The sequence below is a fragment of the Gallinula chloropus genome (assembly GCF_964237585.1).
Source record: "Gallinula chloropus genome assembly, chromosome: 5".
Classification (NCBI taxonomy): Eukaryota; Metazoa; Chordata; class Aves; order Gruiformes; family Rallidae; genus Gallinula; species Gallinula chloropus.
This window is the reverse complement of record NC_140090.1, coordinates 61,564,871-61,578,419: the sequence shown is the minus strand read 5'-3', so window position 1 is coordinate 61,578,419 and position 13,549 is coordinate 61,564,871. Positions and strand designations below refer to the sequence as shown.

At 41.1% G+C, this 13,549-nt stretch overlaps 1 protein-coding gene across 1 annotated transcript; it reads left to right on the top strand.

The window, feature by feature from the left end:
• Window positions 1-1,520: 1,520 nt before the first annotated feature.
• On the top strand, window positions 1,521-9,427 carry LOC311192188 (cytochrome P450 2H1-like; the record flags this gene model as incomplete). Its single annotated transcript, XM_084264611.1, has 9 exons — window positions 1,521-1,700; window positions 3,144-3,306; window positions 4,153-4,302; window positions 5,984-6,144; window positions 6,520-6,696; window positions 7,131-7,272; window positions 7,563-7,750; window positions 8,229-8,370; window positions 8,858-9,427. The coding sequence occupies 9 exons, from the start codon at window positions 1,521-1,523 to the stop codon at window positions 9,037-9,039; spliced, it is 1,485 nt and encodes a 494-aa protein (XP_084120737.1). The 3' UTR covers window positions 9,040-9,427.
• Between the last annotated feature and the right edge of the window lie 4,122 nt (window positions 9,428-13,549).

The window sequence follows — 13,549 nt, the reverse complement described above, 5'->3', positions numbered from 1 at the left end:
GTGCTGCAAGACCTACTCATGGAGCATAGAAATGGGGACTTCTGCCTCCTGCGGGGCTGAGGCTATAAAACACAACAATGTTGGGCGAGGGGGGAAGCAGGGGAAAAAAAAGACCCAAACCCAACTCAGATGTTTCAAACAGAGCTGTCCAGGCTGTCCAGGGAGATTTTGCTACAGAGAAACTCCATTTGACCCACTCCATTTTTCTTGTCAACATTATTCAGTGTCTTTGAGTACCAGTTTCATAGATAGGAAATAGCTGACTTTTCATTAATCAGAGATAAACATAAAATTAATACCTTTTGGCACTGATTCTGATTCAGAGTGCGTTTAAGAGTAATTTCATGTCTATTTTTTTGTAACATAGAGATTTCCTTCAATGATGAAACTAATTGTGAGGGGTTTTTTTATTCCAGTAATGTTCCCATTCCCTTCCTTAAACTATAGTTGTTATCAGCTTCCACTGTCTATACCCCATGTCATCCTCCCGTGTTTGTTTATCTTCCTACTGGAGCTTCTCTGGGTCTGAATTAACATTCCTTTAGGACTATTACATGACTCAGAAAAGTCAAGTTTAGTAACATTCATTGACCTTAATACCAAAGAGTAATTTGTGCTCTTGACATTTAAGCAGTATCGGAAAATAAGTATAACTTTTGCACCTACTAAATTCCTTTTTCTCACCTTGTATCTACTTCACTGGTTTACTGTGCTACAGGTTTCTTGAAACCAGAACTATGCTGTTTAGTAATTATGTGTCTAGTTTAGGAAACCTGTACCTGTTATTCAGATTCCATCCCATACCTACTTAGTTTTAAGAAAACATCATCCACTCAGCGCTGGCCGGCAGCAAGCCTATCTGCTGAACATGCAGCCCCTTTCACACTCCCATGGACAGTGGTGTTTCCTCCAGGCTTCCCTGACTTGCTCTAGTCACCTTGCTACAGATATTGTGTTCAAATGGGCTCCAAGAGAGGATCAGTATCTTCTTATACAAAGTCACATTAAAAGGAAACATACAGCCAAATGCCATGGCTTGTAGTTGAGGGTGGGCGGAAAGTGAGGGAATGGCAGGGGAACCACATTAGACCCAAGGAGCTATAGGAGTGTGAGTACAGTGTTTGCAGCAGATCACAGCTGGCACTTTACAGACACTACCTGTGATGTACAGACAAGATTTGGCAACAGAGTCCTGGTAGCAGCTCTTCAGTCTCAAGTGACTGAATCACCGTTTTGTTTGTCTGACACTATTAGAACATGAGTTCTTTACTCCTACATGAATCATTACCCAAAGGAACACAATCTGGGCAGGTAAAAAATCAGTATGCAAACAAGGAGTTCATCGCTAGTTTGTTCATTCTTATCTAGAGCAGATTAATAAGTAATCCCATATCTCAGCAAGAATAGGAAGGCACTATTGGCTAAATCCATCCATGTGCTTTGGTATCACAGCATATAAATGAGCATGCATCTGGAGTCCAACATCAGGCTCTTCTGACACTTTTCTTCCTCAGCCCACCATGGAGCTCCTAGGAATGACCACTGGTTTTTTGCTAGTCTGCATCTCATGCCTTCTTCTCTTTGCTACATGGAGAAGGGTATCTCAAAAAGAGAAGCAGCCTCCTGGCCCCTTCAAGTTACCAATTATTGGAAATCTACTCCATCTGAACCCATGGAACTTGCCTGAAAGCCTCAAGCAGGTAAGGGACTGTGTCCTCCTTCCTATGTTGTTTCTGTTGCATCTAAAACAAAGTCCAGTCCAGTCTGTTCCATCTTAATTCACAAGCCTAATTTGCATTGACCAAATGTCAAACTCAAACAGAAACAAAAGGTTTCCCAGCAATACAGGCTTATGAAGTCTATATATGGCAATATTTATCTATCTATCTATTTATCTATCTAAGTGTATACATCACCAGTCTAAGCCTATATATTTGCAATAATCATATTATTGATGAGTCCGGTGCTGATCTCATGCCAGTACTACAACATGCAGTGGATTTGCAATCAGGACACTGATGCTACTGCAATATTCTCTAACATGCTATTGCTATACTCCTCCTGAGCTCAACTCCTCATTCCACTGGCAACATGGCCTGGCCCTTTTGGGGGGAAGACCCTGCCCCATTTTGCTGTCTCTGGTCTCTAGCAGATAGGTAGGATCATCTGGGAGCGGAAGTAGTGAGTGAAGAAGTGGAAGAAAAAAATGTTTTGAGGTGAAACGTGCTGTCTGTTCCCTCTCCTGGCTCATGTCACCCATCTGACAAACAAAACCTGTGTGTTGCCAGGCCTGGGAGGCAATAGGGAGGGAGTTAAACTGGAGTGCTCATTCCCTAGGGAATTATGATGGAATGGTGGCAGATGGACGGGAAGGGTGGGTATCCCTGGGTCCTTCAGATCAAAATTATAGTGATGGCCACTACATGTGTATCATTAGATACACAGATATTCATATGAGCTCCATTTTGCCTTGGTGTTTGTGAACATCGAGAATCATGAGCACCCACAGGCATTCTACTTTGTTTCAAAGTACTACATGATTCAGTTCCCCACCATTAAAAAAAAAAAGGGGCCTATATCTGATTTGGTCTTAAAAAGTGATCATGAGAAGAACTGTTCCAGGTCAGACCAAGGAGCCCAAGAATCTTTCTGCAGTTGTAACCAAAATCAGATACCTGGGAAAAGGTATATGATGAAAGCAATAATATTCTGCTGATATGCTTTTCCAGAGGTCTGTGGCCCAGGAGATTTTAGAAACAACTATGGTATATTGTGTACCCCTTTAGGTACTTGCTTCCATAAGTGTCTACAATTGCTTCTTGACCCTGTGGAAACTGTTATCCACTCTGCCCTGTAGAAAGGTATCATTTCAGGCTGTTTCATCAGCTGTATGAACTTTTTTCTTTGCTGGGATTTAGATTTGACATCTCACTGTTTCCATTCATATCCCCTATTTCATGTACAATTCCCTCTTTCCCTGTCTGTAGTTCATAGTTGAAAGATCTTTGCATTGCTGCTAATCAATGCCACATCTCAGCAATGCTGTGACAGTGGCATACCACCCCTCAAACCCCTTGGCTACAAACTTCTTTTCACACAACTAACATTGAAATATATTGTTCTTTGTGTCCTTTCTACTACAGCTCAGCAAGAAGTATGGTCCTGTCTTCACAATACATTTAGGCCCACAAAAGGTTGTGGTGCTCTATGGCTATGATGCTGTGAAAGGAGCCTTGATTGATCAGGCAGACGACTTCAGTGGAAGAGGAAATCTACCATTGCTTAAAAGACTCTTCCAAGGCACAGGTATGTCCCTGGGAGTGTTAGCACACAAAGCTGATGCTTTCACTGCTTCAGGAACACAGCTGAGACAGCCGTGGAGTGGGGAATGGTGGATTTCTTTTACTGCTTTCATGCATACAATTTAGCAATAAAAGACTAAAAGCCCAACTCATTACTTGGACCTTTGAGTAAATTGGACCCTGAAAGAACTGTTTAATGTCCCAGACTGGCTTCACTGAGTGCCTTTCTATTTTCAGCATGCTTCAAATTCTAGCTAATTTTTTTTAATTATATGTCCCTCTAAGTTCATTCTCCTATTTCTGAAAATATTGGCAATATACATACAGCTAAGGAACCAACAACAGGAGCACAGCACAACAAATACAATGTAGGCTGTCCCAGTAAGTGCCACATTAGGCCTTGAGCTTATTCACCAGGGCAGTTCCCAGTATTACATTTATCTGGATGTGTAGTACCTATCCCATGGTACCATAGGACAGGATCAATGGCATTGGCAGTAACAATGCACTGTGTGAAGGTGCATAGCAGAACATTTGAGCAGTTATGTCAGTGCAAAGCCCATGCACTTGTGGCCAAGAGGAATTCAGTACCAGGGTTACCTTACTTACATATTAACAGTTTTTCTTATTCTAGGAATAAACTCTATTTTACTCAAGGTGCTGTGACAGATGGGTCAGATTTGTCACCTCCAGAATTGCAGAGAAGTTAGGGTTTTGGGCATATAGCAATTGCAGTGTAACTCCACAGAAAGGTGTCTTTGTATGCTGAGTATTGACTGTGTAGCTCCCAGTCAGGGGAAAAAAAAAAATCAGTTTCCTCATGGAGGTGTATTTTTCCTTCCTGCATCAGGCATTGTGACCAGCAATGGAGAGACCTGGAAGCAGCTCCGACGATTTGCACTCACCACCCTGCGGGATTTTGGGATGGGAAAAAAGGGCATTGAGGAGCGAATCCAGGAGGAATCTCATTTTCTGGTGGAGAGGCTCAGGAACACACATGGTAGGACATGGACTGTGCCTGCTGGGATACCCTGTGTGTCTACAATCAGGCAATGAGGGGTGTAGTGCTGCTTCACCAAACCGGTGACCCAAGACGTGGGCATGTGGCTGCTGTTTCTTCTCCTTGCTCCGACAGGCAAAGTTATCACTGCTAGGAGTGGGTCAGGAAAAAGACAGGACATGGCAAAGGGAACAGCTGGGCCCCAAAGTCTAGCTTTTGGTTGAGTTCAGCCATGGAGACAGGGCTGGGAACTGCCAGGTAACCGAACATGCACTTCCTTGCTTTGTCTCCTGCAGTGCTAAGGAAACGGATCTTGAAGAAGTGGAAGACCAGAGAACTCTAATTTACAGATATTTGGGATTGGGTCCAGTCCATCTGAACTGGACAATACCTCCCAGTATAGGTGGGGCAGTGCAATGGGAACAGGGACTGTAAATTGCTTGTGAGGGCAGGGCATAAAATTATTCTCTTGGTTTCAACCTATAAATGCATTTTCTGGTAGTGTTACAATGTTACTTACAAGTACTTTCCCTGAGAGTGGCACAGTGTGAGCTGGGACCACAGGCTTCCTTTCCACAGCCAGCCTTCAGTGTGTGCTTATTCTGCAAAGGAGGGGAAAGCAGGCAGATCTAAAGAGATGATGAAGCAGCACTGTTTCCCATAAGCCACTAGATTAATTCAGTCTGGCCTTATAGATAAACATTCCTGCTACCAAACAGAGAAAACACTCTCACCGGCACTGCTCTTATCCTTTCATTAGCATGGTAATGCCTACACCCTACTGCAAGCCTCTGTTTCTGGCTCACCTTGTTACCGTGTCTTTTACTGTGTACCAAAAGGCTTTGCAAGCAAGATATATAAAACTGTAAAGTATGAAGCTGTTATTTACTCTTAATACAAATTAAAAATTGCTAGGCTTTGCATTAATATACTCACCACCTCTGACAAGACATCTGCTGAATCGTCAATGACCAGTGAGTCATCAGTCAAGCAGCAAAGGTGCTTGACTCCTTGGTTACTCCTCAGAATAGGCTGGTCCTCAATGTTGCCAAGTTACCATTTTCTGACACCTTGTTTTAGGATTTTATATCTTTTCATGTTGTTGTTTCTCCTCTTGAAAACTTGAGATTCACCCTATCACTGTCTGCAATTATACCTTTCCTTTCTTTCTTGGATCTAATCTCACTTTACGCCCACACACACACACATTGTCGTTCTTAGAAGTTTATGCAGCTGTGCTATCAACACGAGACTTCTGATCACAAGCATTTCACCTCCTAGTTATACAACTGACGTTATGCTATTAGAGTTCAGAACAGGGTGCAATAACATCTCAGACAAAGTCCTCATGGTTTCGCTGGGGGTTTGTAGGAATCTTTAGGGCCATTTCTAATAAACAGTTTATAAGGCAGACAGACATGTGTCACTTGAAGAGGAACATAGCCACTCAGACCAGTATTCTGCTGAGAACAGGACAAAAGAGATCCTTAAACCATTCACACAGGGAAATTAGTTCACTTCAAGTAGAAAAGAAGAAGTTGCACAAGCCCCTCACCATCCTTTCAAATGACTGCAAAACTCTGGGTCTCAAGAGGATGCAAACCTTCCCTGTAGTGTCAGAGGAGGGGATGATGCCTGAAATACTGAAATCAAGATACCAGGGTTTTTTTTGGTGTTGCAGAGCGACCCTTCAACCCTGGCAACTTCCTAGTCCATGCTGTTTCCAATATCATCTGCTCCATCGTCTTTGGGGATCGGTTTGACTATGAGGACAAGAAATTTCTAACTTTAATTGACTTGCTAGAGGAAAACAACGAGCTCCAGAATTCTATACTAACACAGGTGTGTACAATTGTATTTAATAGATTTGTTCATGATTACAATATTTTATTAATGAATATTCATTTATTTTTATTTGGAGAAAATGTTTGAAAGCCCAAAGGGCAGTTAAATAACCAATTCCTGTTGGTTTTTCTTATCCTATGGAATTGCCATTGTATGTCTAAAGAAGGAATCTTTGCAGAAAGTCACTCAAGTGAAGTCTATCCATGAATATAATGAAACTACAAAGTAAAAGGCATCGAAATCCATTTGAATTATAAAGACCTACTGTTCCAAAACATTTTAATTAGCACATTTTTATAGTTACAGTTAGAGGAAGATTTTACTCTATCCACACTAATCAGAATGTCCTTTTCCATAATTTTATTTTTACAGCTATACAATTTCTTCCCAACTGCCATGGAGTACTTACCTGGGGCGCATAAAAAAATGATTAAAAATATTGAAAATGTTGATCAATTTACTTTGGAAATTATAAAAGAACACCAGGAAACCCTGGATCCCACTTGTCCCCGAGATTTTATTGATGCTTTTCTTAACAAAATGGAACAGGTAATGTAAAAGCAAGAGATTTATTTGATTATAAGAAAAACACTGCTTGAATTCCAGCTTCTTTTCAGTTGTGGCAAGGGACTAGGCCTTTGCAAATAAAGAGGGGATCTTGTTTTTCTTGGCACATCAGCTTCATTCCATCCTTTCAATGTCTTATCAAGGATTTTTAAACACAGAATTAAGAGCACTAAGTTAGGAAAGCTGAGAACCAATCTGGTTGATGTAATTCAATGTTCCTCCTTTATTAAAACAAAAAAAGTTTCATAATATTATTTAGTAAAAATACTGTAAATTTTGGTGTTCTGAGGTGTGAGTGTCATATTTTTGGAAGGATATTAGAAGTGTTAAAAAGCATACATTATGGGTACAGAACTTTCCTTTTTATACAAGCTGAATAGGTGTAATTTAAAACATTCTGCTAAATCTTCCTCCAGGAAAAAGGGTATAGTCACTCGGAATTCACTGTTGAGACCCTGAGCAGAACCACACTCGACTTGTTCCTTGCAGGAACAGGGACCACCAGCCTCACACTGAGATACGGACTTCTGATTCTCCAGAAATACCCAGAGATAGCAGGTAATAGAAAAGGAAATAAATAACTGAAAAGTTTTAATAGGAGATGGGATTGGTTTGGACAACTCCTGTAACTACTATGTGTGGCAATGGTCCACTGACTAAGGAAACATGCATTTGCAGTGTGAAAATGTGTATTGGTCTTGGTTGTGTTACTAGAATAGAGATGTTGGTACTAAATATATTCATATACTCCTGGTGCACTGAAAGCAAGTTTTTCTGTAAATATGGGGAGATGTTTAGGCAAACCGGTGGGGGACTTGTCCATTCAACACTTATTTGTTTCCTAACAGAGAAAATTCAAAAGGAGATTGACTGTGTGATTGGCAGAGACCGAAGCCCCTGCATGGCAGATCGGAGCCAGATGCCCTACACAGATGCTGTGATCCATGAAATCCAGAGATTCATTGATTTCCTTCCATTTAATGTGCCACATACTGTAATCAAAGACACCAAGTTCAGAGACTATTTTATCCCCAAGGTCTGTTCCACTGCATCTGAGATAGGTCATAATCTCTTGAAAACAATGATATGTTCTTTTTATTTTATTTTACTTTCAAAACTGCCAAAATGTTATGTAGAATTGGAGTAATTTTGTTTGGAAGAGGATTCTGGAACTTACTGAGTTCCACCCCTTATATCTGGAGGAAAAAAAAAAAGGAAAAAGACTTTTCATCCTCTAGGTGAAAAGGGAGATAGAGCATTCTATTTTTTCCCACATAAATGTAAGCAATCAAAGTTCTAATTTATTTGAAAATAATATTAAGTACTCTAATCAGCCTCACACAATTAATTAAAAATATTTCCCCTAGCAATGGCACACATTTTATTCATTAAATGCTCATTTTGAATTGGTTAAACTTTGACTACCTTTCTACTCAGCTCTGGGAATTTCTCAGTGTCGCTTTGCTTTAACATGTATCCATTTTAACTTTCTTCACCTCTCTTTTTAAATTTAGGACACTATGATATTCCCTATGCTGACTTCTGTCCTATATGATAGCAAGGAATTTCCAAATCCAGAAAAATTTGACCCAGGACATTTCCTGAATGCAAATGGTACCTTTAAAAAGAGTGACTACTTCATGCCATTTTCTGCAGGTAAGATGTCTTTCTATTTCAGATGCCAGGCTATCCTTTCATAGAACCACTGAAGATTTTAGTGGCTCCATCACCATGGTCTGTACAGTGATGTCTGGTGATCTGCTAGAGGCACTTCTGAGCAGCTCTAACCCCTGTAGTAGAGCTTCTGTTGATTTCCTTTTTTAACAGTCATAAAATACTCCTCCAATGCATTCTACAGGAAGAGCTTTATGAAGCAATCCTCAGCCATGCAACCCCTCTCTCTCCAAACTTGCGCTCAAACAGCTGCAGAACCACAGAAACCAAAGCCTTCAAATGGCCTTTGCTCACTGAGTGCTCCCATCATCCTAGACACACAGCCCTAGTTTGTTTCACTTGCTTCCCAAACATGCTGCAGCACTGCCTCTCCATTCTGAGATGTCTGAACTTTCACAGAACAGTGGTTAAAATAAGTTACCAGCAACATACTCCACTCTCACCTCACTCACTATTTTTTTGCTTGCAGGAAAACGCATCTGTGCAGGAGAAGGTCTGGCCCGGATGGAGATATTCATATTTTTAACATCCATCCTGCAGAACTTTACTTTGAAACCTGCTGTGGATCCGAAGGACATTGACATTTCCCCATTCATCAGCAGCCTGGCAAAACTGCCCCGACCTTACGAGGTGTCTTTTGTTCCACGTTAGCAAAGTGAAGACAGTTGCCAGCTTCAGAACTCATGGAATCTCTGGTTAAATGACAGTCATTTCCCAATCTGTTAAGACAGAAACACTCAGACTGTTTGCTTAGATACTTTTTGGAGAGAACCATGCTTAGAAAATAAAACTGTATGGTGCTTTTATAATCACCACAGCCACATCTAAACAGAGACAGAGTAGGCAATTGCCTCACCCAGCTCAAGTTCCTCTGACTCCTGACATGTCAGGGTGTGTGGGCCCTGTGCTGCTGTCCCTATCACTTGATCCTCTTAGCACAGCAGGAACAGATTGTTGTACTTCAGGGTTTTCTTGAGGTACCTCTCACCTTTGTATTTTTCAGTTTGTCTGTGTTCTGTTTGTAAAAATAAGCATAAAATGGGGGCGGGGGGGGGGGGGGGGCATAAGGGGAGGTGTCTGTTAGAATACAGTCATCTGCTGCATTCTTGCCCCAATACATATTGTCTCCTGTGGTGGGGATGTTTATCAATGACTGGGCAGATGGGTCCTCTCCTGTGTGATTATAATGAAGGTTTGTGAAATTTGTGAAATTACAATTTATATTGCAAAATAAAGAAGTACTGTACGCTGAACTGGTGTTTTTTCTGAGATTCCAAAGAAAATCTTTTAGTGAAAAACCCACTTCCACAAAGCTTATGCTCCCAAACATCTTCCAAGTCTTGTACACACCTGACTGTTTCATTTCACTCATTTATATGAAATGTATTATGGCTTGAAGATTGAACTGGCCAATGACCTATAAAACTTGCATTCTCAGTCACAATGTGAGAGAAGGCTGGACTGACCCTACGAGACCTGCCAGAGCCCCAATTGTCATCAAAAAGCTGTCCACTGTGGCAGAAGAGAACAAATTAAATAATACTGGGATCCCCCCAATGCCATTTACTAGATGAACAGCAGCTTGCATCTTCCCATTATTTTATGACATGCATAAAGATCACTAGCTCAATGTTACAAAGACATATGTGGACTGGTGCAGGATTTGCATTTTCTAACTTGATCATTTTTCCTGCAATGTATAATTTATAATGATCACAGTGAAGACAGAGAGCTGAATCTGTGCTATGTGGGAAAAGACAGCCACATCACAAAATCATGGAAATATGAATGAAAGAAAGATATATGAATGTATCATCTAGATTATCACCATATGCCAAAAAGCATCAACTATTACAAGTCTTCCCTCCAGATAAAAAGAAGCCCTCAATACTTCCTCTTCAGCTGTGCCACGACTAAAACAGGCCAAGTAAATGGCCTGGGGACAGATTCCCTGTTGCAGACATCTTCCTCTATACTGAAAAGACAAGGAGGCAGCCAATGCAAATCAGCAAGAAAACAGCTTTAGCTCCCAGACTCCATGATATACAGCAGGGTTTAAGATTAGAGGAGGGCTAAAGCTCCATCCTGTAAGCCTCACTCTGTGTCACTTGTGGTACAAAAAGCAGTGTGATGGTAACCAGTAACTCCTCACAAGTCCTCTAGGTTAGCCTGCTGTAGCACCATATTTAGCACATATTAAACCTTCCTGGGAGATTAAAGATCAGATTTTTTTTTAATTTCCAGTGCTTAGTTAATAGGATTTAGCTTATCAACCTTTGTTGACCCCTAAACCGAAAAGCTTCAGTTAAAAAAAATTAACTATCATTGAAAAACTCTACATCTCCCATGAAGCCACACAGCTCTCTCTCTCCCTGCCTGCTAGACTATGTCACCTAGATTTTTTTCTTCTGATGGGTCTGTACAGACATTGCATCATTTCCTCATGCACAGGGCTAGGAAGGACTACATGGATTTTCTACGGCAAACCTGACACAATCTCCTGTCACTTGGCCACATGAAGAAATGGATTTCAAAAATCAATTAATCAATTTTGCACACTTGTTACTAGTTCCTAGATGCCTCCCACAAAACATAAACACCATTGTCAGCTCAGGTTTCTAAGACGTTTCTAAGAAGCAGGAGTCAGCTGGGCAAGCACTGATGAAGAAGAGAACTGGCAAGTTCTCAAACCTAGTGAAGCATTCTGAGTGGAGACTTCAGTGAAGCAATCCATGAAACAAACAGATGTACTTAAGTGTTTTCCCCCTAACAGGGCAATAGCACTTACCTGGGATACTATTATAAATTAATATGCAGAGTGCATACCAGAGCCACAGCCACATGTGCACATTTATGTTACATACCTTTTGTAGGCTGCAGGGAAGGATGCTGAGACATGTGTGAATTCCTATGCAGAAGCTGCACTTAAAAGGGAAAGTTGTGAAAACTGTAGTTTTATTCACAGCTGCCAAGGTTCTTAATGATTCTCCCAGTTAAAATTTCAAAGACACATTTTGACCTCTTGGGATGTCAGTGGTCCCTTGACAGCTCTATGCAGTAGCCTGTTAAGCTATATATGACTGTCAAGATACCTAAGAGTTGAAACTGGCTTTGTATCACTTAGTATATACTGAGGTTCATGAGCACTCCATTATCCTGAAGATGAAGTTCTCTATTGGATTACTGATTGACACTGAAGAATTTTCGTTCTGGGACTTGGCTTTCTAAATGGATCTTCTGTTTGGCACACAAAGACACTAGAGATGTTTCTTGCATGGGTCTTATATAACTATACTTGCAATACTTGTGTGCTGTGTGATACAGACGCAGCAAAGGTTCCAATTTTCTTGCAGCTGAGGGACCTAAGGAGAGTTTTCACACTTGTGCTTTTGCCTTTTCAATCTCTCACATGGAGGATGCCTCACTTGGCTTCTTCCTTTCGCTGAAGATTCTCAGTCAAAGCAGCACAGCTTTTCAACTCTCTGTAATGTGTGATCGATCCTCTTAACAGTCTCCCAGAGTAACACACTTTGGTTACTCTTTGTTCAGAACAAGGAGATCACAGAATTGGTGTCAAAGGATAGATGACACCTTTTACTGCCTAGCTTCAGCCACCTAATTTCTGTTCCAGCTGACTCCCTGATCCAGCTTCCTGATTTGTTTCATTGCAGCTGTCTGACATAGTACTTAAAAAGTAAAAGAAACACCCTAAAAAGCTTCACTAGGGGATTCATTCCCTAAAATTTATGACCTTGAGACCCTCCTGCCTATGCTTACACACTGCAAGAAAATAACAAGCTCCGAGAGCTGTACATGCTAATCTGAACTCTCTTCATAGCCTCTTGTATAGAAACAGCATATCATAACCCCTAGAGGTTGAATAACATCATTGTACATGCTGTAGTTCAGAAGCATGAGTAACCAGTACGGGCAGTGAAACTTTAGCAAGGTTTTAGGTTGCACAGTCTGGGGAACATTACTTGTATGAAGCTTCAGAAGACAAAAATTAATACAACCTTCCATTGGCTTTTGCCCTCAGATGAAATCTTGCCTCTGTAACTACATAAGATATAAAATACTTCCTGCCATAAATCCCAGGTTAAATACTTTTTAACATCTTTCAAAGCAACCTTTACCTTTAAATTTGAACATCTATTCATTCTTCTCACATTGATTCTCCTTTTCATTTAATATTGTATTTCAAATTGAATTCATACTATTTATCCTACACCATGTCTGCACTGCACCTGCTCTCTTTACCCCCTGTGCAGTGCCTTTAGGTAGAACTCTTTAACTTGCCATTATGTCAGAGAGATGCCTGGTTTCTTTATGCCTGCTTGCCTGAACTTCCCTCATTCCTAGTTCAACTCTCTGGAAATGAGGGAGAGGGAGAGCAATGGCCCACATCAAAACCAGCCCTGACAGTCTTAGGATTTACTTGTCCCACTGGGATGAAATACCCTGTTAATAGAGTGGAAAGCTGCATGAGGAGGCCACTACAGTCATCTGCCCTCCAGGTCATAACCCAGACATAAGATGCAACAGCTGTCATCTACAACAGCAAGAAACTCAGACCATTTAATGTCAGTGAGCCACAGGTCTCTCCAGATTCTGCCAGGCTTTGCTCCTGTACTGAAAGAAACATCAGCACTTCTGGCTTCTCCATTACCTCCTCCCAAGGAACACCTCTACTTAGGGAGAATCTCACAAAGTAGCTGTTCCTCTTCCACTGACTACATCTTTGTCAATGAATCAGAACTTATTTCACAGCATAAGGTCCATACAATACCACTGCATAAACTGAGCCCAAACATATTGTGAACATAGGACCACGCTTCTTATTGAGCTGAAATAATTTACCAAAAAAGAACACAGCTTTTAACTTACTTCCACTTGCCTCAGTGTTGCAAGCTATTCTTCAGCTGCAACATACTTCCTGTTTGGGACAATGGAAATGGCCCAGGATGCAGTTTCCCTATTTCAGACATCTTCCTCCACGCTGAACAGACAAGCAGGTAGACAATGCAACCCAGCAGGAAAATGATTGTGGCTCCCAGCAGTTCCACTGCAACATAGAACAGGGATGTGGGATGAGGAAAGACTGAAGCTGCATCCTGGAAGGCTCATTTTATGAAGTCTACAATAAAAACAACAGTGCAAA